The sequence below is a fragment of the Eucyclogobius newberryi genome, unplaced genomic scaffold (assembly GCF_026437365.1).
Source record: "Eucyclogobius newberryi isolate DKJ021-1_F unplaced genomic scaffold, fEucNew1.0.hap1 SCAF_11, whole genome shotgun sequence".
Classification (NCBI taxonomy): Eukaryota; Metazoa; Chordata; class Actinopteri; order Gobiiformes; family Gobiidae; genus Eucyclogobius; species Eucyclogobius newberryi.
The window spans coordinates 30,232,628-30,258,889 of NW_027315735.1; the positions used below are offsets into that span (position 1 = coordinate 30,232,628).

General features: G+C 43.0%; 1 protein-coding gene across 3 annotated transcripts in view; it reads right to left on the reverse strand.

The window, feature by feature from the left end:
* LOC140354684 (connector enhancer of kinase suppressor of ras 2) overlaps positions 1-26,262 on the reverse strand; it is a 116,006-nt gene that overhangs the window by 62,273 nt on the left and 27,471 nt on the right. For all 3 annotated transcript variants that reach the window (XM_072439866.1, XM_072439865.1, XM_072439867.1), the window contains exons 3-5: positions 17,822-18,024; positions 14,995-15,082; positions 10,955-10,996 (exon numbers count right to left, since the gene is read on the reverse strand). In XM_072439866.1, coding sequence (XP_072295967.1) covers positions 10,955-10,996; positions 14,995-15,082; positions 17,822-18,024 — 333 coding nt within the window. The remainder of the gene's footprint in view (positions 1-10,954; positions 10,997-14,994; positions 15,083-17,821; positions 18,025-26,262) is intronic.

Genomic DNA, 26,262 nt, shown 5'->3' on the forward strand with positions numbered 1-26,262 from the left:
TCTGTGGTTCCAAAGGTAAATGGCCAAAGCTGCTGGTATAACTACAAACTATAGAAGATGTGGTTCCGTGGGGTTTTTTTGTAGTGAGTAATGCTGCTTAGTCTGTACTTTATAGACTATTGTAAATGTTCTGAAATGCAAGGTACTTTTGAGATCCCATGGAAAGGCAGAACAATTGTTTGATTGTATTTTTTTTTTCCACTGAGGGCTGAAAATTGAAGCGAAATGTGCAAAGCGGCGGGACACATTTGAGCTAAACAAAAGCCAGAATCGGCAGCTGCCTTTGTTTCCGAGGTCAGGATGAGCCCAAACGATGCATTTAACCGTGGAACTTTGTCTTTATTCAGGCTCAGGAACCTTAAAATACCCATTTCATCCCAATATATTTGTTATTGAGGCTGACTTGACATTATTATTAGCAGTATTAGCAATGGCTAATTTTATTAAGAAAATATATAATTGTTTTATGATGATGGAGTTTGGTATGAAGCCCATATCGAGTGAGCCAGACATATACCGTATTTTTCGGACTATAAGTCCTTTTTTCATAGTTTTGGCCGGGGTGCGACTTATACTCCAGAGCGACTTATATGCGATATTATTCGTTATTTTCACACTGGCAACCGCATTTCACATGTTGATTATTTTCACACTGACGATCGCAAGAGGACGCAGAAGAAGAATCTGCACTTCCTATACCTCCAGAGTTGTTGTTGAGTTGTTTTTTTCTTCTCTATTATGCATTTCTTGGCTGGTGCGACTTATACTCCGGAAAATACGGTAGTTGGATTGTTTGTTATTGTTGTTCTGACTGTTACGTGTCATCTCAACGGTAGCTAACGTTTACCTCGTACTTGATTTCACGGCTTTGTTCGTGCCTTTTACCCGAATGTGTTTGCGTGAGTGACTCTGGTTACAGGGCCATGCTACAGCAGCCAATGACTCTGAAGAAGGTCCTCAAAGGCTTAAAGCAGATCTAAAAGTTAAACGTTTAACTGCAAATCCCGATGTAAGGAGGAGTTACAGATCGAGGCGGTCTTTTGCCACTTCTGCCTTAGCTTGTGCAGAACCACTTTTGTATTTGCACCTTTTGCTGTTTGATAAACCAAGAAAAGAAGAGTTTTTCAAGAGGCTCCCGGCTCCGAGTCTTTTAGGCCAGGCTCACTGATACAAGACGTGGGTGAGTGGTTATAAAGATTCACAGCGCTCCAACAAGACTACTCACGGTCTTTAGTTCGAAAACACTACTTTACAATCACTAGGTTATTGATTAGCTGGACGCGGGGCTCTAGTTATGATAGGAATACTTTATCAGCCACTAACACTGAATAGATAGAAAACTACAGGGGCACATCCGCTGAAGAGTTGATTATTGATGGTTTTTATTGCGCTTTTTCTGCTTCGATTGGCCGTGTATGATTCTGTTCATTAATTTGATAGAAGACTGAAATCTGATTGGCCAAAGTAAGCAAAGAATTTCATACATTTCAGAACATGTTTGTAGAGATCTAGATAACTTTTAAGTAATTAGACACATTAAGACGGGACCATTTGTTGTTGTGCAAAGGTAAATATGTTATACTTGTCCAATTTACCAATAGCGAGTGTTCATACTAAGATTTTGATTCAATTGTGACATATCTTGCAGCCATAAATAGCAATTTGTGGCAATTTAGCAATAAAAAATGTTTGGAGGGCCGCATCTGCCTCTGGGCCATAGTTTGGACATCCCTAACTAAATAAATGTTCCTTTTTGTTTGATTGCAAAAGCCCTGAATCTTGATTATCAAAAATCTAACCGCATTATTTACCTGGAATTAGCACAAATAAGGAACGCAAATGTAGTACACGGGGCCTAAACTCTCCCTCCGAAAAGAGCAGATCTTTCATCTCAGGAGAAGTGCAGTTTTTCCAGAGGTTAAACTTGTGCGGTTTTGCTGCTCGCTGCGACTGAAGAGCAGTCGAACAGAAAAGGACGCTGCCAAATGGATTAAACCCGATTCACACATCACAGACTCCTGCTCTCCGTCTCTTATCTCACACCTTCTTCTCCTCCGCACGGACAGAACAGACTCGGCTTTACTAATTCTAAATCATATGTCGAGTCTCGCAGAGGAAAAGTGCTTTGTTGGAGAGTCATTTGGACCGGAAACAAGTGGTCTTTACTTCATGCGTCATTCTGCTTTTCATTAATTTTCATTTTAGGTGTATTGAAGTGTCAGGAAGGGAAAGAAAATCATGCTCTGTCATTCCCACTATTATTATCATTCTTTTCCATTTTCCAAATCGTAAATTTACTGTCAGAAAGTGAGTAAAACAATAAAGTTGCTTTATTAGACACATTAAGCCACTATATATATTAGAAATGGACACAATTCTAAACCACTGCGTTTTCATCAAATGAACAGCTTGGACTACAAAACACAGACATAAATTGCGTTTTTCAACTTAAAATGTGTCAACCAATTTCATTTTAATCATATTTTTTGTTACATTCCGCTACGAAAACACATGCTGAAGGAAATTGAATTGAATTAGGGGCCATAACAAAAGTATAGTCTTTGCTGTTAGTGTATTTTCTAACTTACTCCTTAGTTCACACACTGTAAACATGTGGTTAGCAGTGGACAAGGAGAAAATGAGCTTTGTATTGGAAGAATCTGCCGTTTAACTGTCAAAATGCAAAGGTTTTGACCTGGTTTATGGTTAATATCTCTAATGACTGGCCTTATCCACATCAAACCAAAACCGCTTCTGTGAATACACAACTTACCGTAATTAAAATGAAATTAAAACAATGGCTTTAGAAAGTGGTGCCATTATTCAACCCAAAGGATGTGATTGCTGTCAGTTGAAAGTTGTAGTCATAGAGTAATATGACAAGTTTGTGGAGCAAAACCAAAACGAATAATAACAAGGTTCAACATGTGGATCACACTTTGAATATTTCTTCCAAAAAGCCTGTGAATTTTCCATAGAGTTAATGCCCTCCATTTGAAATGATTACATCTAGAACGTAAACACGACCACTGCTAAAATAAACCTTCTTAAAATTAGAAAAATACACTTGTTTTAGATTTTAAATGAACCAAGTGATTTTTTTCTGCCAGTGAAAACTGCTTATCAAGAAGTTTAAAAATAAGAAAATGTATCTGGGCTTTGATAAATCTTAAAACTAAGCTAAAAACACTTATTCCAAGCAACAATCTAAGACAAGTGATCTAAAATAAAGCATAAAACACAAATGAAAAGGTAATTTAACCAAAAATACTATTGTTTTAAGAAAGTCTACTGCATTAAAACAACAACAACAACAAAAAAGTTATATTTTTGTTCAATAAGCTTAATAATCATACACATTAAGATTACTTTGTGGATAATATAGCTTAAAACACATCGTTTCCTACGTCTAGCTCTTGGTTAATAGTTTAATTCAAATGTGCAGGATCTAGAAAAGCCCCCAAACGTAGACCTGATCTGGACGTGAGCTGAATGAGGAGGAAAAGGGGGAAACACACAAGTAGGACAGGGCTTATGTAATGCATGTGATCCTTCTGCATGCGTGGCCTCCTCGCTCTCTCCACGCTCTCTCCACGCTCTCTCCACGCTCTCTCAACGCTCTCTCCTCGCTCTCTCCACGCTCTCTCCATGCTCTCTCCACGCTCTCTCCTCGCTCTCTCCTCGCTCTCTCCACGCTCTCTCCTCGCTCTCTCCAGGCTCTCTGCTCGCTCTCTCCACGCTCTCTCCACGCTCTCTCCACGCTCTCGCTCTCTCCACGCTCTCTCCTCGCTCTCTCCACGCTCTCTCCATGCTCTCTCCACGCTCTCTCCTCGCTCTCTCCACGCTCTCTCCTCGCTCTCTCCACGCTCTCTCCTCGCTCTCTCCACGCTCTCTCCACGCTCTCTCCACGCTCTCTCCACGCTCTCGCTCTCTCCACGCTCTCTCCTCGCTCTCTCCACGCTCTAGCTCTCTCCACACTCTCTCCACGCTCTCTCCTCGCTCTCTCCACGCTCTCTCCTCGCTCTCTCCTCGCTCTCTCCACGCTCTCTGCTCGCTCTCTCCTTGCTCTCTCCACGCTCTCTCCACGCGCTCTCCACGCTCTCTCCACGCTCTCTCCACGCTCTCGCTCTCTCCGCCCTCTCTCCGCGCTCTCTCCACGCTCTCTCCACGCTCTCTCCACGCTCTCTCCACACTCTCTCCTCGCTCTCTCCTCGCTCTCTCCTCGCTCTCTCCTCGCTCTCTCCACGCTCTCGCTCTCTCCACCCTCTCTCCTCGCTCTCTCCACGCGCTCTCCACGCTCTCTCCACGCTCTCTCCACGCTCTCGCTCTCTCCACGCTCTCTCCTCGCTCTCTCCTCGCTCTCTCCACGCTCTCTGCTCGCTCTCTCCCCGCTCTCTCCACGCTCGCTCCACGCGCTCTCCACGCGCTCTCCACGCTCTCTCCACGCTCTCTCCACGCTCTCGCTCTCTCCGCCCTCTCTCCGCGCTCTCTCCACGCTCTCTCCTCGCTCTCTCCTCGCTCTCTCCACGCTCTCGCTCTCTCCACCCTCTCTCCTCGCTCTCTCCACACTCTCTCCTAGCTCTCTCCACGCTCTCTCCTCGCTCTCTCCACGCTCTCTCCACGCTCTCTCCACGCTCTCTCCACACTCTCTCCTCGCTCTCTCCACGCTCTCTGCTCGCTCTCTCCTCACTCTCTCCACGCTCTCTCCACGCTCTCGCTCTCTCCACCCTCTCTCCGCGCTCTCTCCACGCTCTCTCCACGCTCTCTCCACGCTCTCTCCACACTCTCTCCTCGCTCTCTCCATGCTCTCTCCTCGCTCTCTCCTCGCTCTCTCCACGCTCTCTCCACGCTCTTGCTCTCTCCGCCCTCTCTCCGCGCTCTCTCCACGCTCTCTCTACGCTCTCTCCACGCTCTCTCCACGCTCTCTCCTCGCTCTCTCCTCGCTCTCTCCTCGCTCTCTCCACGCTCTCTCCACGCTCTCTCCTCGCTCTCTCCACGCTCTCTCCTCGCTCTCTCCGCGCTCTCTCCTCGCTCTCTCCACGCTCTCTCCTCGCTCTCTCCGCGCTCTCTCCGCGCTCTCTCCACGCTCTCTACACACTCTCTCCTCGCTCTCTCCACGCTCTCTGCTCGCTCTCTCCTCGCTCTCCCCACACTCTCTCCACGCTCTCTGCTCGCTCTCTCCTCGCTCTCTCCACGCTCTCGCTCTCTCCTCGCTCTCTCCACGCTCTCTCCACGCTCTCTCCACGCTCTCTCCTCGCTCTCTCCCCGCTCTCTCCTCGCTCTCTCCTCGCTCTCTCCTCGCTCTCTCCACGCTCTCTCCACGCTCTCTCCACGCTCTCTCCTCGCTCTCTCAATGCTCTCTCCTCGCTCTCTCCTCGCTCTTTCCTCGCTCTCTCCACGCTCTCTCCACGCTCTTTCCTCGCTCTCTGCACGCTCTCTCCACGCTCTCTCCACGCTCTCTCCTCGCTCTCTCCACGCTCTCTCCACGCTCTCTCCTCGCTCTCTCCACGCTCTCTCCTCGCTCTCTCCTCGCTCTCTCCTCGCTCTCTCCACGCTCTCTCCACGCTCTCTCCTCGCTCTCTCCACGCTCTCTCCTCGCTCTCTCCTCGCTCTCTCCACGCTCTCTGCTCGCTCTCTCCTCGCTCTCTCCACGCTCTCTCCACGCGCTCTCCACGCTCTCTCCACGCTCTCTCCACGCTCTCGCTCTCTCCGCCCTCTCTCCGCGCTCTCTCCACGCTCTCTCCACGCTCTCTCCACGCTCTCTCCACACTCTCTCCACACTCTCTCCTCGCTCTCTCCTCGCTCTCTCCTCGCTCTCTCCTCGCTCTCTCCACGCTCTCGCTCTCTCCACCCTCTCTCCTCGCTCTCTCCACACTCTCTCCTAGCTCTCTCCACGCTCTCTCCTCGCTCTCTCCACGCTCTCTCCACGCTCTCTCCACGCTCTCTCCACACTCTCTCCTCGCTCTCTCCACGCTCTCTGCTCGCTCTCTCCTCACTCTCTCCACGCTCTCTCCACGCTCTCGCTCTCTCCACCCTCTCTCCGCGCTCTCTCCACGCTCTCTCCACGCTCTCTCCACGCTCTCTCCACACTCTCTCCTCGCTCTCTCCATGCTCTCTCCTCGCTCTCTCCTCGCTCTCTCCACGCTCTCTCCACGCTCTTGCTCTCTCCGCCCTCTCTCCGCGCTCTCTACACGCTCTCTCTACGCTCTCTCCACGCTCTCTCCACGCTCTCTCCTCGCTCTCTCCTCGCTCTCTCCTCGCTCTCTCCACGCTCTCTCCACGCTCTCTCCTCGCTCTCTCCGCGCTCTCTCCTCGCTCTCTCCGCGCTCTCTCCTCGCTCTCTCCTCGCTCTCCCCACACTCTCTCCTCGCTCTCTCCACGCTCTCTGCTCGCTCTCTCCTCGCTCTCTCCACGCTCTCGCTCTCTCCGCGCTCTCTCCACGCTCTCTCCACGCTCTCTCCACGCTCTCTCCACACTCTCTCCTCGCTCTCTCCACGCTCTCTCCTCGCTCTCTCCTCGCTCTCTCCTAGCTCTCTCCACGCTCTCTCCTCGCTCTCTCCTCGCTCTCTCCACGCTCTCTCCACGCTCTCTCCACGCTCTCTCCACGCTCTCTCCACGCTCTCTCCTCGCTCTCTCCACGCTCTCTCCAGCTCTCTCCACGCTCTCTCCTCGCTCTTCTCCTCGCTCTCTCCTCGCTCTCTCCTCGCTCTCTCCACGCTCTCTCCACGCTCTCTCCACGCTCTCTCCTCGCTCTCTCCACGCTCTCTCCACGCTCTCTCCACGCTCTCTCCACGCTCTCTCCTCGCTCTCTCCTCGCTCTCTCCACGCTCTTTCCTCGCTCTCTCCACGCTCTCTCCATGCTCTCTCCCTCGCTCTCTCCACGCTCTCTCCACGCTCTCTCCTCGCTCTCTCCTCGCTCTTTCCTCGCTCTCTCCACCTCTCTCCACGCTCTCTCCACGCTCTCTCCTCGCTCTCTCCACGCTCTCTCCACGCTCTCTCCTCGCTCTCTCCTCGCTCTCTCCTCGCTCTCTCCACGCTCTCTCCTCGCTCTCTCCACGCTCTCTCCTCGCTCTCTCCTCGCTCTCTCCACGCTCTCTCCTCGCTCTCTCCACGCTCTCTCCTCGCTCTCTCCTCGCTCTCTCCACGCTCTCTCCTCGCTCTCTCCACGCTCTCTCCACGCTCCTGTCTACAGGAGCCGATCTGCATTATTGAACACAAGCTGACAAACTACAGGGAAACACACAGACGCGCCACGTCACACGAGACGCTCACGAGCACCATCATCACCCAAAAAGAAAATAATAAAGACCAATAATGAAACTGCTCTTAGACATTAACCCTTAAAGCGTACGATATTCCCTTTAACCCATGTTTAAATGTACAGTATTGTTCAAAAACAAGGAGGAGCAACAAAAATGTAGCACTATAAAACACTTAGGTTCTTATTTGACCTTCTTAGGAAGCTCAGATCTGACAATATTACAAAAATGTACTAACATTTCCCTACTAGTGGAAAAAAGGTATGATAAATATTGATCCCATTCCATCTATCATTTATTGGATACTACTACTACTACTACTTCTACTACTACTACTACTATTACTACTACTAGGCGAACTATAACAAATATAACTGCTGTAAATAAGAGTGTTACTATTGTTACTATTATTTGTTTTATAAGAGCTTTTCTGTAAGTTATCTGTTCTTTGTTGTTTACTTCTGTACCTACTTTGTGTTGCAACACTGCAATTTTTCCATTGTGGGACAAATAAAGGCTTATCTTATCTTATCTTATCTTAAAACCACTTTCAAACCAGATCCACAAAGGCCTATTTAACGGAAAAGGGGCCAGGTAAAATCTCTTGTGTTCCATGTAAAATGTGTTCATTCTATGATGTGTCCTGAATTTCATTGACAAATCTCCACAGCCAAAGCCGTCGTCGCTCTGTGGAACGTCTATGTTCTGCGTGGGAGAGAGGAGGGGCAGGATAGTGTCATCGGAGGAGCGTTTCCACAAATACAACGGGAAATACGATCGCACTGAACATTTTGCAGATTGTGGGGTGTTTTTTCTGCTGCTTTTGGTCCTTGAAGCTTGACGACCAACAGCTTACACATGGATGTTTATCAATATATTCATGAAAATGCAGTGTAATCAATAAGGAAAAACTGTCTGTATAAAATCTGAATATATGAGAAATTACCGTATTTTCCGGACTATAAATCGCACCAGAGTATAAGTCGCCAAAAAATACATAATAGAGAAGAAAAAACATATATAAGTCGCACTGGAGTATGAAATGTGTTTGCAAGTGTGAAAATAACAAATAATATCACATATAAGTCGCTCCAGAGTATAAGTCGCACCCCGGCCAAAACTATGAAAAATTTTGCCACTTATAGTCCGGAAAATACAGTACTTTTGGATTGTTGAGCAAAAATAGACTGTTCTACTTCTGTCAAAACAGCAGCTGGATATCGGGCTTACCTTTGCTTTTTTCCATCCCATGACTTACTTTAAACGACCTACTTATATCTTTGCATTTGACGGCGCGCCCGTGTGACATTTACGTCTCAAATATAGTACAGAAACATCTAAAACTGCGCTCCCTCCTCATGTGTCCTGGTTTTACACCTCCTCCTCCTCCCACGTGTCACGGCTCTTCCTGTGGAGACTGACTGAGTGTGACAGACTCGCGCTGCTCTGTCTGCGCACACATGTTCAAAGCCAAACGTGTCAATATTCCACTCGTGCGACAGAGAACGGCCAAACTGCAGCTACGGACAGCCATGAAATTCAAAGAGCTCTTATGCGCAAGGGACAACAAATAATAGCGTTTTATGTCGTTATGATGGGCATTCATAGCTCTTTCTCTTGTTTCTGTTGAGCCAGATTAAGTCTTTGTTGTGGGAAATATACATGCGCAAGTTATAAGGACATCGTGCAAATGTTATTATATGTGGAATAGTTGTGTCTAATTATTAAAGAGGATTTTTGTCGAATAGAAATTATCTTTACACGTGATGTACTGTATATATTTCTTTTGAATCCTCCCCATTGAACAAAAGGCTCTTAGACTTTGACAAATTTAACAAATATAAGTTCAGATTTAGCACAACTCACTGTTAAGACGATCGTAAACAGCTTCTTTTATGTATTGTTTTAAGTAAGTTGGTGTCAGGGAACCAAAACATCGCATTTCTTTGCACAGTAGTCGGAACATGCTACAGGTTTTGAATGTTTGAAGTCATTAAATCAATCTTATTAACGTCAGAATTTGATGTTGTAATTTCCGATAGCGTTTACATCTCTGTGGGAGATTCACAGTTTTAGAACAAATGACAAAAGCAAGAAAGAAAAATCCACAAAGCGTTGAACCAGATGATTATTTGTCTCCACAAACTTGCCATATTAAACTCAAAACCCTTTCCTTTCAACAGACAACAATCATACATTTGCGTGTGAGTAATGCCGTTCATGTGCAACAAATGCTGACCTTTGTAATTATTATTTGACCTATCGACAGTTGGGACAGAGATATAAACCACAGACAAAAAAAGACAAATTCAAAAGCAAATTCTACCACAGAAACTGACCTTCCTTCGAGCTCAATTTCACCCACGTGAACACAACTCTTAGCAAATCCCTGCCTCTGAACTTGTCGTCCTCGCACGCTAAAAAACGCAGTCATCTTCTTCTCGAACCTGTCGAGTTTTTGGACGCGGCCTCTCCTCCATTTTCCCTGGAACCACAGCGGGGCACGTCTTCCCCCCCGCCGCTGTCAGGCCTGATCAGAGCCCGGCTGCTCACTGGGCTTCACGTGTAGCACCAGACACGGTCAAACATGCATGAAGACGACAGTCACAGACGCTCGACCCGCCGTTCCTCCCCCTCACTCTGCCCCAGGCTCACGGGAAAAGGGGAACTACTGCACTTTGGCGAGGGAGAAGAGGAGGAGAGGGCATGTTCCTGTCCTGGGGGAGACGAGCAGGTCACAAGCCCAGTTTAAATCGAATGTGTGACACCCTTTAGTCTTCTTGTTTTGGTCCTGCTTGAATCCATTAGTCCTTCTCTAGTTCTACTTTAGCCCTGGTTATGTAAAGTCAAGGTGTTTTACCCCATTCATGGTATAATCTTGGTTTCAATCACTTCTATTTTGATGGGGTTTAGTCCTGGTTACATTCTAGCTCTGTCAATCGACGCACAACGCACTCTCACACTCTCACACGCTTTACCAACGACATTGAATGATCGTTTGTGACGCATAACAGGAAGTATACTTGTGCGTATGCATTTTAAATATTAATTCAGAAAATGTCTTGCATATTTCTTGAAATAGTGAAACATATGACCCAAAACATTACAATACAAAACAATCGGAAAAAAGTTTGGCCAATTGTGTTCAATTATAACGCAATCCAAGGGGGTCAAAGGGTCTGGCTGGTCCCTGTTTGTCAATTTAAAGCAGCACTATGTCACTTTTATCTGCTGGTTCACCACCTGCTTGGCTCCATGGACAAATGAATGCTTGGTCTGGACTGGTTCATAGTGAATTTCCTTCATATATCTTCAAAAAATACCTAGATTCCGTGCATTCTGACTGTGAGCGAGGTCGTCTCTCCACAGATCTGGACCGGTGGCATCCTCTGCTTTTCTCCATGGAGATAAGACATTCTTAAGGACATACTGTCAGCAATAACATCTCCATAGAGCAAGCAGGCGATGCACCCGCAACATGAAACGTGTCACAGCTTTAATAGCGCCGCTTTAAATGAATGGCGAGCTCATGCTGTTCTTGTAACATCGCATTGGGGGGTTTTGTGGCCGTAAACTAGACCTGGTACACACTTTGGATTATTGTAAAATCTCGGTTTATTCCCGTCTTTCGCACAAACAGACAGTATATTATGCATTATGTGTAGAAGGCTTGAAGTGACAGGAAAGCCACTTACCACATGTAGGATTTTGTTCTCGGTTTCATACACAGTGCAATCCTGCGTGAGAGAAGGGAGAAAAGAGACAAGGCGTGAGGAAGTGGAAAACATTTCATCAAACATCCGCAGAGAGCTCAAATGGCTCCGGCTTCCAGAAATATAACAACTGGAAATGAGAGATTTGGGAACTGAAAAAAAGGCAAGTGGCTTTTTTAGCATAAAAGAGTGAGTCTCAAACCGGTGGTGCAGGTGGAGGTCTGGTTTTGGGTTGATCTGGTTTAGTTCTGGAGTGGTTTAGCCCTAATCTAAGTTTAGTCCTCCTTTAGTCCTGGTTTGGACAAAGTAAAGTCTTGTTTATTTACTGTTATGTGTAAATTATGTCCTGGTTTAGATTTGGATCTACTTCTTAGATCTATGTCGGTGTAATCCCTCATCCCTCAACTGAAGCTTTTTCTACTTCTTAGATCTAGTGCAGTCTTAGGTAAATATTGGTTATCTAGGACACATACCACATCAGAATTTGGACTTAACCTGGACTAAACCCGGACCTAGACCAGAACTAAACCAGGACTAGGACAAGACTAAACCATGTCAACATCAGGGCTGAATTGGGCTAAAACTAAAACCAAAACATGACAAATTTAAACATACACTTAGTCTAGATTCAGTCCTGGTTTAGATCTAGTACAGCCCATAGATCAGTCCTGGTTTAGACCTAGTACAGCCCTTAGATCAGTCCTGGTTTAGATCTAGTACAGCCCATAGTCCTGGTTTAGACCTAGTACAGCCCTTAGATCAGTCCTGGTTTGGATCTAGTACAGCCCATAGACCAGTCCTGGTTTAGACCTAGTACAGCCCATAGTCCTGGTTTAGACCTAGTACAGCCCATAGACCAGTCCTGGTTTAGATCTAGTACAGCCCATAGTCCTGGTTTGGATCTAGTACAGGCCGTAGATCAGTCCTGGTTTAGATCTAGTACAGCCCATAGTCCTGGTTTAGACCTAGTACAGCCCATAGTCCTGGTTTAGATCTAGTACAGACCATAGTCCTGGTTTAGACCTAGTACAGCCCATAGATCAGTCCTGGTTTAGACCTAGTACAGCCCATAGTCCTGGTTTGGATCTAGTACAGGCCGTAGATCAGTCCTGGTTTAGACCTAGTACAGCCCATAGTCCTGGTTTAGATCTAGTACAGCCCATAGTCCTGGTTTAGACCTAGTACAGACCATAGTCCTGGTTTGGATCTAGTACAGGCAGTAGATCAGTCCTGGTCCCAAAAATACATTGCTAAACTATCATCTATTGAACGATACATTGAGTTTTTCTAAATTTTTCTCCCGCTGGCAATCGCAATGACATAAATATCTCTGAGTGGATTGACCGGCTGCAGACCTCTGCTGCCTGGAGCTGCCACATGCCGCCGTTAGTTCACCAATAGTGGAGAGCTCTTAATCTATTCCTGGGAATGAGGCCCAGTGAATACAGCAGATGTGCATGGGAGCAGCTAATTCATCGGTTTGATGCGTCTGTGAGAGGAGAGCTGACACGCCCGACACTGCTGCTGCCACTTTTGTTTGCCCCGTTAACGACCGGCTGATGGACTCGTTTGGGTCACTGTGGATCATTGGTGGCCCCTTTTTTTGTCTTTGTCAGAGTGAGTGGGTTTTATCAGCACCAAAACAGGACTCTGGGAACAACTATGAACTGGTTCTATCATAGGATGGGCTTAGGGCTTCCAGTATTGATATAATAAGATAAGATTAGATAAGATAATCTCTGTGTTGCAATGTCCAAAAGGATATTTGTTGTAATTCCCCCATTCCCCAAGGTTATCTTATCTTATCTTAAAATGAGGCCATTTTGATCCCTGTTTCTGATGTGAAGTGAGTCACATGTATGATAAATTTAACGTTTGTCCAGTACTTAAAATTCAACCAACATTTACTGACACTGTTCAGCATATTTCAGATGGATGGCCAGACCAGAGTCCAGTTCAGAGTCCAGTTCAGAGTCCAGTTCAGAGTCCAGTTCAGAGGCCAGTTCAGAGTCCAGACCAGAGTCCAGACCAGAGTCCAGACCAGAGTCCATTTCAGAGTCTAGTTCAGAGTCCAGTTCAGAGTCTAGTTCAGAGTCCAGTTCAGAGTCCATTTCAGAGTCTAGTTCAGAGTCCAGTTCAGAGTCTAGTTCAGAGTCTAGTTCAGAGTCCAGTTCAGAGTCTAGTTCAGAGTCTAGTTTAGAGTCCAGTTCAGAGTCTAGTTCAGAGTCCAGTTCAGAGGCCAGTTCAGAGTCTAGTTCAGAGTCCAGTTCAGAGTCTAGTTCAGAGTCTAGTTCAGAGTCTAGTTCAGAGTCCAGTTCAGAGTCTAGTTCAGAGTCTAGTTTAGAGTCCAGTTCAGTGTCTAGTTCAGAGTCTAGTTCAGAGTCCAGTTCAGAGTCCAGACCAGAGTCCAAACCAGAGTCCATTTCAGAGTCTAGTTCAGAGTCCAGTTCAGAGTCTAGTTCAGAGTCCAGTTCAGAGTCCATTTCAGAGTCTAGTTCAGAGTCCAGTTCAGAGTCTAGTTCAGAGTCTAGTTCAGAGTCCAGTTCAGAGTCTAGTTCAGAGTCTAGTTTAGAGTCCAGTTCAGAGTCTAGTTCAGAGTCCAGTTCAGAGGCCAGTTCAGAGTCTAGTTCAGAGTCCAGTTCAGAGTCTAGTTCAGAGTCTAGTTCAGAGTCTAGTTCAGAGTCCAGTTCAGAGTCTAGTTCAGAGTCTAGTTTAGAGTCCAGTTCAGAGTCTAGTTCAGAGTCTAGTTCAGAGTCTAGTTCAGAGTCTAGTTCAGAGTCCAGTTCAGAGTCCAGTTCAGAGTCAAGTTCAGAGTCTAGTTCAGAGTCCAGACCAGAGTCTAGTTCAGAGTCCAGTTCAGAGTCTAGTTCAGAGTCCAGTTCAGAGTCTAGTTCAGAGTCTAGTTCAGAGTCTAGTTCAGAGTCCAGACCAGAGTCTAGTTCAGAGTCTAGTTCAGAGTCTAGTTCAGAGGCCAGTTCAGAGTCTAGTTCAGAGTCTAGTTCAGAGGCCAGTTCAGAGTCTAGTTCAGAGTCTAGTTCAGAGTCTAGTTCAGAGTCCAGACCAGAGTCTAGTTCAGAGTCTAGTTCAGAGTCTAGTTCAGAGTCTAGTTCAGAGGCCAGTTCAGAGTCTAGTTCAGAGTCCAGTTCAGAGTCTAGTTCAGAGTCTAGTTCAGAGTCTAGTTCAGAGTCTAGTTCAGAGTCCAGTTCAGAGTCCAGTTCAGAGTCTAGTTCAGAGTCTAGTTCAGAGTCTAGTTCAGAGTCTAGTTCAGAGTCCAGTTCAGAGGCCAGTTCAGAGTCTAGTTCAGAGTCCAGTTCAGAGTCCAGTTCAGAGTCTAGTTCAGAGTCCAGTTCAGAGTCCAGTTCAGAGTCTAGTTCAGAGTCTAGTTCAGAGTCCAGTTCAGAGTCCAGTTCAGAGTCCAGTTCAGAGTCTAGTTCAGAGTCTAGTTCAGAGTCCAGTTCAGAGGCCAGTTCAGAGTCTAGTTCAGAGTCCAGTTCAGAGTCCAGTTCAGAGTCCAATTCAGAGTCTAGTTCAGAGTCCAGACCAGAGTCCAGTTCAAAGTCTAGTTCAGAGTCCAGTTCAGAGTCTAGTTCAGAGTCTAGTTCAGAGTCCAGTTCAGAGGCCAGTTCAGAGTCTAGTTCAGAGTCCAGTTCAGAGTCCAGTTCAGAGTCCAATTCAGAGTCTAGTTCAGAGTCCAGTTCAGAGTCCAGTTCAGAGTCTAGTTCAGAGTCCAGTTCAGAGTCCAGTTCAGAGTCCAATTCAGAGTCTAGTTCAGAGTCCAGACCAGAGTCCAGTTCAAAGTCTAGTTCAGAGTCCAGACCGAAGTTTGGATCAAAGTCTAGACAGTCCAAACCCGAGTTAAAGACCAGAGTCCAGACCAGAACCATCTGACTGAGACCAGGACCATAGTGAAGACAAACATAAACATAAACATAAACATAAACATAAACATAAACATACCTAAGCAGAAAATAGAATTCCCTCTCATAACTGGACTAAACGTTCACAGTAGGACACGTTCTCACCTGTTGTACTATAGTGGTTAATTCTAGACAAAGCTGCACAATGTTGTTCTTCAGTAATGAATACTCGGTCACACTGGCAAACGGAGACCTGCAACAAAAAGGAATAAAAAAGGATTGCTGTTAGACTTATTGTCATTTACACAGGGATGAAACATAAAAAACAACCCAATTTGACAAAGATTGAATCAGACGGATTATTTTGCACTGAAAAAAAAAAAATAGCCATTAATTTAACAAGCAAACACTTATTTAATGACATTGGGGTATTAATATGTATTGTTTTTTGTCTAAGAATATTATAAATTGGGAAAGATCGTGTTGCTAATAAATTAATATGACAATTGTTCTTCCTACAAATCATTTAGTCGTTGTTAAGCTCACAAAAGATCGCATATTCCCAGTGTCTTTTTGGTTTAATCTCGCTCTGTCCCATCCATAAAGCCCCCTCTTTCAGCACATGCCGTGTTTGGAGTCCGCGTATAATCCAACAAAGTAATTATTCGATGAAATGTTCCGCGGAATGGCATTAAACTCGCAGCAATTGACTAAACGCAGGATAAATAAGTCTAACGACACATTGTGAAACAGCGAAGCAAAGCAATAGCTCCAAGACACCAGCAAGTAAACGTTACAAATGATAATAAATCATCTTTAAAATAGTCATATGGAACTATGGATGAGCAATATGGAAATAACTGTATCGTGATTTTCTTCTTCACAATTTCAGTTTGATCAGGATTCAAGTAAAAGTAGAGTTCCGTGTGGCTGTTCTTTACATTAACTACTATTTCATAATCAATTTTCTGGATATTTCTCGCAAACTTTTCCCCAATCTGAACTCGAGCAACATCTTCTCTGGAAATCTCGGAGTCTAAAATAGACTGATGGAATACAAGGGACATTTTGACTACCCGTTAAGGCCACAAAAATTGCCTTTAACACATTTCTCAAACCAGTTCTCACTTTGGTGGCGCGCTCGCTAATAGTGTAAAAAAAAAAGTGCTATTATTTCAAACGGCTACAGACTTTCAGCTTCTCTTCCAATTTGCCTTTATTACACTCAGACATGTGGCCCACAATCCCATTTCCACAAAAGCGAACAAGTACGAACAGTGCATATAATAAAAGAGCCTGTCTGTGCGGCGGATTACATTTGTTATATTAGGGCTTTATTTTGTTTTGGCCGGTAAACTGTGATTTAGTGCGACGGCTGTAAGAGAAACCAATAAAAAGCCATTTGTTGTTACTCTTAAAACTCTGATGGAGACAAACAGCAATATTTGATTTAGGGACGAACTGTTTTATTGCACGTGGTGGACATAAACTTCCTGCTCCGATAATAGATCTAAATGCGGCGGCTGCTTTTTTGGTTTAATTTTGGACGGTCTCCTGAGAGTTCCATAAATGGTCCGTTAAGTCCATTAAGTGAGGAACAAGGGCTTTTTCTTTCATGTCCCAGAATGGCAAACGTACTGAAGTTCACAGCTGTGTAGTAAAAGTAAAAGTACAGCTGAAGCTCTTTACAATAGTACAGCATCGAAAATGTACTTCAAGTAATAATAAAATAAAAATATAGAGTTAATGGGATTGTGTTAAATATCGAATCAACTGAATTATGGGGTTTAAATGAAATCCTTACAATTATTTTTGATTCAAGTAGTAAAAAGGCAGTAATATGTTAGAGATAAGACACAGGTTTTTATTTATTTCTCTACATTTTAGCTTGTTAACGATGATGAAGTTTAAATAAAAGGAAATTTACCTGACAAATGCACTGATCTGATGCTTCCCCAAAGCGTTTATTTAGCTAAAACGCCTGGTCTATACTAGTCCTGTTTATGTTTATGCACACACACATATATATACATATAAAAAACAAATCAATCAACCTGAAATGTACCTACTCTAAACTCGGAAATGTGGTGAAATGTTGACTGACCTTTTTTTTTCATTTCATATATTATGTCTGCTCAAGGCAAATCGTTTGAACTTCAAAATAATCTATTTAGCCTTTATACTGACACAAGATGAACATGGAAGAAGATGTAGTACAAAACATTTAAACTGTACATTTAAAGTCAACCTTCATTTCGTTAATTGCAGTGTGTGGAACAAACTCAGGTCTGACTTCATCATGGGGACAAAAATCAGGCTCCTGTGACATAAATCCTTCATTATTAGATCAACAACATGTGATACAGGTTAAATAGGTTTAGGTTATAAGTAACTATGGTTAGGAAATGAATATAAATCAATGTAATAATACTGTGTAATTCTACCATTACCACACATCTATTGCCCTTATTTTGATTTTACTGAATACTGTCATGTTCATGTGTAATTACTGTCATACTCACACACAATTAATGTCATTCATGTGCATATAACTGATGTAAATAAGTAACTTTACCATTATTATTAGTATTATTTGTCTTATGCCAGCTATCTTTATTATTATTATTTTATTTGATCTTTATTTTTATTTTTCTTCCCTCCATTCCCTATTAAGATATGAGAGGACCTGTTTACAGGAGTTTTGTTAATAAGAGTTTATGTTTTGTTTATAAGAGTTTGTATTAAAAGTTACTAATAAGTTATCTGTCCTTCCTTCTGTATCTACTGTGTTGTAACACCGAAATTTCCCCCATGTGTGGACATACGTAGGCATATCTTATCTTATCTTATCTTACCTTATCTTATTTTGATTTGTAAGATGTTTTATTTCGAGATCAAACGCACTTCTGTGGGTTTTATGAGAGCGAAAGTATAAACAGACACATCAGCGCTGCAAAGTAATGAGATGAAAAACACGTGCTCGGTTGTGTACCTGTCCAGCCACGCCAGCAGGTTTTTGGCCGCTCCGATCAGGTCCACCACAGAGGTGAGAAAGTCGTTGGGTAACCGCCTGGACGCCCTCCCGTCGTAGTGCCCGCCGCGCCGCCGTCCCAGGATGAAGTTCTGCAGGTTCTTGGCCGAGGCGTTCAGCTTGTGGGACAGCGTGCGAAGGTTCTCCGTTTCCAGGCCGTAGTTCTGTAAAAGACACAGAGGTTTTAATGAAGAAGATACTGAACAAGTTTGGCATTCGACCTGGACAATTGTGATGTACTTTGATATTCTATATATATATACTCTGATGTTTACAAGTTAAACTCTACTCCATTTGAAGTTGCATTTGGTGGTTTTTCTAGTGAATTGTGCTTGTCTCAATGTTAAAATGTTTCACAATACGGCGTTTTGAGCAATAAGAACACACATAATGATATTAATACTAAATACCGTATTTTTCGGACTATATGTCGCCAAAAAATGCATAATAGAGAAGAAAAAAAGTATTTCTGGAGTATGAAATGCAGTTGCAAGTGTGAAAATAACAAATAATATCACATATAAGTCGCTCCGGAGTACAAGTATATAAGTATAAATGTAAGTATAAGTCACACCCTGGCCAAAACTATGAAATAAGGTGCAACTTATAATCCGGAACATACGGTAGTTGCCATAGTGTGGAATATTTCAGACACCTCACTAGAAAAGTTCCGCAGTGCAGCTCAAACTCTTGATAACTCATGATGGTATGGTCATTTTTAACATATGCAAAAAAATTGCGTGTAAAATGTACCTAAAGATTCTTTGATATGTCATAAAATGTACATCGATAAAACATTAAGATTTAAAGAGTAGACAATTTATGGTTTTCTAATGATTCTATTTTCATCCCTGTGTCTGTGCCCTTCCCTTAACAACAACTTTACATCTTGTTGCATCAGTCAGGACTTTGATGTCAGGCTGCCAATCTTCTGGTCACGTGTGTCTCCCAGAGGTACAACTTGAAACCGGTTGTAATTCAGTTCTTATCGATAGGTGCAGCTTCTAGATATTGATCGCACATCAAGTTGTTCACAAAACTAAAATGTCTAACTCGATTTTTATAGTAAGGAGAAGGCTCGAAGCTCAATGAAGATTTTTTGACAATGAAATCAGAAATTATCGTTTTAGTCAATAAATGTCATTTACAACACCAAATAATGTTATAACTTTTGCCAATACCATGAGGTCTTAAAACATGTATTTATATTGATATTTAAGACTATATAGTTTCAATAGATTTCATATCAATTCATGTCTGAGAATACATTTCTGGCAAACAAAATAATAACAAAAAAACATAGAAAAGGGCAAAAATATCCTTGTATTTTTGGCTCTACTATTTGTAAAACAGCAAATATTGTATGAGGAAGGAATACATATTTGTTTTGTGTATTTATAAGTCACAATCGGACCTAATACAAATTGTCAAAAATGTTATCCAATCATCTTAGTGTTGTTATTATCCAAAAATTCTAACTCAATTTCGATATTAAGGAAATAGCTCAATACTAAATACAGATTTCAAAATGATCCTTAAAAAATAAAATTCTAAATAGACAAACACAGGACGACTTAGGGATCATCTCAAAATGGGTTGAAGCTGAAAATACTTAATATTTTTCGTCTTGGGGGGTTGAACCTACATTTCGTCTTTTTGTTGCTTTGAAGCTTCAATACATCGTTGTGGCAGTCATTGTTTTGAAATGCTAAAAAACTGCAACGAGCATTAGGCCAACATTAGGCGGCGGGGAGTGCGTGCGCGGAGAGCGGCGCTCGCGGAGCACGGCGAGCGCGTGCGTGGAGCGCAAGGGGCCGGCGTCACCGTCGCCAACGCGGCTGGTGCAGAAAAGTTGGAAAAGCTTTTTTGCTGTAAGACGCGGCGCAGCAAATGATCAAGAGATTATGCTCTAGTAACGTGCTACGCACTGCCCGGAAGAAGGAAACAAAACAAACCCGCATGAGGTTTCAGCCAATCACAGAAGACGTGAGATTCTCACTGAGACAAAAGCGCGTGTTCTGCTTCTGTCACTCTGACGTCATGTCTAAGGTCTAAACTCAGGCAATTGACAATTACAGGTTTTGACAAGAAACATGAGTTTCTCACTCTCTCATCCTCTTGAGACCATCTCAATGTGGTCATCTCACAGTTTGGGTTGAATGGGATGTGCCGTAGGGCCCCCAGGGCCCCTGGACCATGTGGATTAAGTAAACAAACATGCGAGTGACATTATTTGGAGAGTTCATAACTTCTAAATATAAACTTACCAAAGGATGTTCAGGGATGTTCACTAGAGGTGAGCAGGGTCTATCAAGCTACTATCGTTTTATCAACGCGTAAAATTTTATGTGAAGCCAGTCTGAAGTTTTTTTTGGGGGGGAGGGGGTCCAGAGAGAGACGAAAAAAATTAAGTCTTTTCAGCTTCAACCTATTTTGAGATGATCCCTTACATAATTTTAGCAGCCAACAGCTTTGCTCCCAACCTGGAAGCTAAATACAACATAGTAGTATTTTGACCAAGCTCAAGATCATTCTAACACTGTTACTACTATCTTTTTAGTATCTATAAATATGTTAAAATGAGAATCTCGTTTTAGTATTTATTAGCATCTGATTTTCTACACATTTGACAAGCCGACACTTCTCCCCGTCGACCTGAGCACTCGACCTCTTTGTGGTTGAGTGGCCGTTACTCTGTTCTGTGACCCTTTTAATAGAGCCACACCCCCAGAGGGACGCACACTGCAGCTCGTCCCGGGACACCTCCAGTCAAGTCCGCCCTGTCACCCAATGATGCTCCCTGACAACAAGACAACTGCCTAACGACCGCAGGCGCCCGAAGATTTATCACAGTCAGACTGGAGAAATTGTAATTTGGATGGACGCAGTGAGCAATAACGAACAATAATGTATTCAATATCAGGGTATGACTTATATATAATCTATCCATCTATAACTATCAAAAGTTAAAGCTGTACTTTTATTGATCTTGCATTTATTCAATTACATATGCTTTTGTTGCAAAAAAATAAAATAAAAAAGCACAGCAATGACCTTAACCATAACCTTACTCTCATGGTGACAAGCAGGTGACCACCAGAAAAGTGACATAATCAATAATCAATAATATGATTATTTTTGTAACGCCAAAAATCACAACAGCAATTTCCACGAAGGGCGACAGTGAAAAACAGATGAAACAATGTTCATAGGAAATAAGCAAAAACGGATAATGTCCGAGCATCCCCCAACTATTGATTTCTGTAGCTAAAACGCTTCATTTTATGCAGTGTTTGTATGATATTGTAATCATCATGTATAAACTTTACAATTATGGCTATAGTCGACTGCACTGGTGAACTGCACTGCTTTGTGCATCGATTAATTAATTTAAAGGCGGTGTGGAGCTGTCAAAAACGCATCTTCGCGCAGACGTGTGTACGTGAAAGTAATAGTAATAGTATTTGTCAGTGATAAGTAGGACTGTCGCAGATGAAGACTTTCCCTTGCGGTGGCTTTGCGTGCCTCAGCACCGCGGTGATGATGCTGGTGAATTGAGGTTGTAATAATAGAAACAAAAATAATGACAGGCCGACTGTAAGTGACAGTGTGCACATTAAGGGCCAATATTATGCCATCTTGAAAAGCGCCTGGCGTCAGCTCACAGCTGATTCTCATGTTAACTTTTACTTTTGTTTTCCACACATACGGCACCGATGCAGCACATGCTTTTACTGCACTGGAGGAGGAGGATTCTGGAAGATTCCTTTTGTCAAAAACATAACGTGAAATATAAATTGCAATAATAAGAAGCGTAATGAGACAGTAATCATAACTTTTGCTATTGCTTGAATGCAACATAAACAGAAGACACTCCTGACAAGCGTTTGTGCAACAGAAGTGTTTTCTTTGCTCTGGACCGACTCCAGTCAGACTGAAGGTTTGTGGATCGACTCTGAGAGTCCTGCTGCAGGGGCCCTCAGACCTGAGACTGGGACAGCGGGAGCAGGGCTCCCAAAAGAGAGCTGGTCCAAGCTTTTGAATTTAAAATCATTTTAAAACATGTTTTGTTTGGTTTTGTTTATTGAAGGAAACAACATTGAGAAATAAAAACATGAAATGGATTTAAATAGTTTCTTATGTTAATAAGAATATATTACATAAAATTACACTCAAACTGTTAAATTGTGCGTGAAACTTAAAATGTAAAACGTGGTTACAGCGGCCACTTGAGCCCTTTTGCGATTTTATTCATCATAGCTCACGATTTTGCGGTTACCGTGACAGCCCTAATGATAAGGCAGATTAAACTGTCCTGTCAATCCTAAAACTCCAGATAACTCACTCCATAAAGTCTCATTTCAGCTGCGGTCGCACTTAAATCACATTTTTTGTGTAGGTTTACAACAGTCCAATATAAAACTGTGCACTATGTCAGTAATGAGGACGGTAAATTACCAATAGACCAAATTCACACTGTCAGAATACAATAGATAAAAAATGGCTTTATTCATATTCATTCCCAGAACATAAAAATACAGACTTTTAACCATTGCCATTTACTAAAGAGTGACCTCTGCTCTAAACCCGACGCCTTTACTGACAGATGATCGGACGAAAACCTCTCGATTAAACAGTCTCAAGACGCTCGTCGACGACCAGAAACGACCGAATCTCGATCTCGATTAAAAATTGGATGAATCGCCCGTCCCGAGTGCAGACGACTGCATTCTAACATGGCTGGATCTTTGCTCGTGGGCTCCAGTCACGACGACTACAAAGGGTTTCACAGTGACAGCGGGAGGAGACAATCAGCGCCGGAGAGAGAGCTAAAGAGGCAGAACAAGCAACGAGGGAGAAGAGAGAGAGAGAAAGAGAGAGAGCGATGAAAGGAGAGCAAGAGATGGAGGGAAGGGAAATGCAAGAGCGAGAACAACAGGAAAACAGAAAGAAAGAGACAGTGATATGGAAGGAGAAAGGGGGATGGAAAAAGAGGGGCAGAGAGAGAGAGAGCTTTGCATCCTTGGGGAAACTGGGTCACGCTACGATTTGTACTCGTTCTGCTGTAAATGCCAACAACGTGTACATATGCAACACGTTTGATTGGCGGCGCTTTGGTTTTGTGCTGATAATCCTAGACGTGGTCAAAGTATTGATGGATAAAGATTATTGAAGCTTCGAACAGTAATACAAAGGTCGATGTACAGTGTAACGGTAAAGGTTACGGCGATGTAATCCAATCTGTTGTTACTGTTTGTAATGAATGCAGCACTTTTTACATCAAATATTAAATTTTACTGGATTATTTTATGCATTTGTGTTTGAAATGAGCTCTAAAGTGTCATACTATAGTCTTATCTGACAGCTCATACAATTTACAGTTTAGCTTTGGAATATGTCGTGAGTATACCGTATTTTCCGGACTTATACTTTATATTTATACTTGTATACTTATACTCTGGAGTGACTTATATGTGATATTATTTGTTATTTTCACACTTGCAACTGCATTTCATACTCCAGTGCGACTTAAATATATTTTTTTCTTCTCTATTATGCATTTTTTGGCTGGTGCGACTTATAGTCCGGAAAATACGGTACTCTTGAATGAGTTTTATGAGAACTAGTTTAAGACCACATGATAACATAACGAAAGTACTACTATTTTGTGTTGAAAATGTCTGATGAAAGAGTATTTTTACCATCATTGTTTCATCAGAACGAGTATCAACTATCGAGCCATTTCCTTGGTATCGATATCGAGTTTTAAAAACACTATTGTGCAAAATGTTTCAGTGTTCAGTTACAGAATCCCATAAATCACAAAGCAGAAGATGGTTTGCTCGGAGACGTCTCAAACCGGAGATGACTCGGTTCAGGGGAAAATGCTCTGCACATTGAACCACGAGGTTTCACATTTCCGTACTTAGACCGTCGTACGTGTTTTATTGCGGCGATTCATGCACAGAAACAAGCTGTTGGACGAGCCTCGATACAGAAATACACGCGCGCCTCTCCACGGGGGAATCACTTCACGTTTCTTTCGGAATAACTACATGTGCGCGACCCACGTAGCGTTGTCGAATCAATACGGCGAGAGGGGGGGCTATGTCATTAAAACAGCCCTCTCTCGACCATTTTATTTCTCCCCCCACATCGATTCGGTTACCATGGCAGCGCTGACTGGAGTAGCTTCTTCTTAGTATTTCCACCGCTGTCCTCAGAAGCACACTCGGAGCATGTATAATTGAACGCTCGAGCAAAGGAGGTATCCGCATTTTAGCTTTCTCGTACTCGTTTTAGCCGTTGCGTCACATTTGATTTGATTTTTTTTTTTTTAAAAGCCACATTCACAATATGCCGCGAAAGCCACGTTTCCAAATGTAGCGCGCCTAACAGCTGCTATTCAAAGTCTTATTGATTTTGCACTTATGCTTTCAAATATGCTCGCTAGTTTTTTCATTCACGGAGCGCGAAAGGCTGTTTTACGCCATTTCGTGACTCGGAAAGGCAAACTGTGTGACTGGTCGTGGATAGAAGTCACATTTGTAGATCTATTTCCAAAAAAAAGGTTATTTATATGAACATTTTCACCGCTAAAGCCATAGTATTGTTAGCTGTCAAAAAAAAACTTTCCAGCATTTACCGCTCCAACCATCGCCGCTAATTTGTGTCACGTGTCTCTCAAATGCGGAAGACTTTGTGTCACGTGTCTCTCAAATGCGGAAGACGTCTCTAAAATATTTTCGGAACATTCAGAACAAAATTTATAACTTCATTTACCTGAGATTTACAGAGTTTAGTGTGTCACTTGTTGACTCAGCAGAAGTTGGCAACGTTTCTCAGTCTGTGTTATTTTTATCCTTTCCTCGTAATCCACCATGTTTGTTTGGACACAAACGGACAATGCGTTTGTCTGATTGGTTAATCCGCCTGTCAATCACTCCCTTTGGAAATTGGCGCGACTGGGTTGGATCCCAGACCCTCAGGTTTTGTAAAGTAGTGTGTCAAAACCTGTTGGGAATGGCTGGTCAGGCAAGCGATACATAGCGATATAGGCCCAATTCTCAGTACCAATTTTGATAGTAAATAATAAAATACGCTCTTTTTTAGACAATAGACTGTCATTTTCAACAAAGAGTAACAGTACTTTCTTTATGTTAGATCTGATAAAGCTCATGATTATTATAAAACAGTTCAGGAAAGGCCGAATTCTGTATCGACACTTGCTCAAATGAGATTCGAGTTCCGATCCTAGTCTTGGAATCGATTCGAATCAGATTTTCGATACTTTTGACAGCCGTTTTTAAAAGTACTCACTGAGTCATGAGACAATGGGTAGTTTCTTATGACTTGACACGGAGACAGACAAACGTGCACTTGCAAGCTAACACACGGATTTCACATTTTAAACACCGGTAAGCTTGGGATTTATGCAATTTTAGCGACGAAATCTGTTTCTTTTCTCTCCGTCGCATGGCTACGCTCTCTTCTACACACAGTCATGTTTTCTAATAAGGCTCGGGTGTTACTCACGTGTGGTCGAGTGGCTCGGGCGTCCAAACAGCACCGTTTTTCACAGTTCATAAACGCTAACTCTCCAAATTGAAATGCGTTTGCGCTGACTCATACTCAAGCGGTTCCACGCTCGAGTCCAGAGATGATACAGTTTGTTATTCGGTGTCAAGAGCATCACAATTTAAAGGTCTAAGAAGGAAAATTATAACTTTTAACATTTGATCGCACGCTCGGGGTGAACGCCAGTTCCACAAGACCAGACACGAGATTGGGTACACGAGAACGAGACTTTGACATAAATTATAATACCGTATTTTCCGGATTATAAATTGCATCTTTTTTTCATAGTTTTGGCCGGGGTGTGACTTTATTTATATTTATACTTATACTACCGGTGCGACTTATATGTGATATTATTTGTTATTTTCACACTTGTAACCGCATTTCATAATCCAGTGCGACTTATATATGTTTTTTTCTTCTTTATGCACTTTTTGGCTGGTGCGACTTATACTCCAGTGCGACTTATACTCCAGTGTGACTTATATGTGATATTATTTGTTATTTTCAAACTTGCAACCGCATTTCATACTCCAGTGCGATTTATATATGTTTTTTTCTTCTTTATGCACTTTTTGGCTGGTGCGACTTATACTCGAGTGCGACTTATATGTGATATTATTTGTTATTTTAACACTTGCAAACGCATTTCATACCTCAGTGCAACTTATATATGTTTTTTTCTTCTTTATGCATTTTTTGGCTGGTGCGACTTATACTCCAGTGTGACTTATAGTCCAAAAAATATGGTAAAGAAATTGTGTGAGTGAAATCATATCTTTGCAGCCCTTCTGTCTAAGCTAAACGTACGTAAACACACAAAA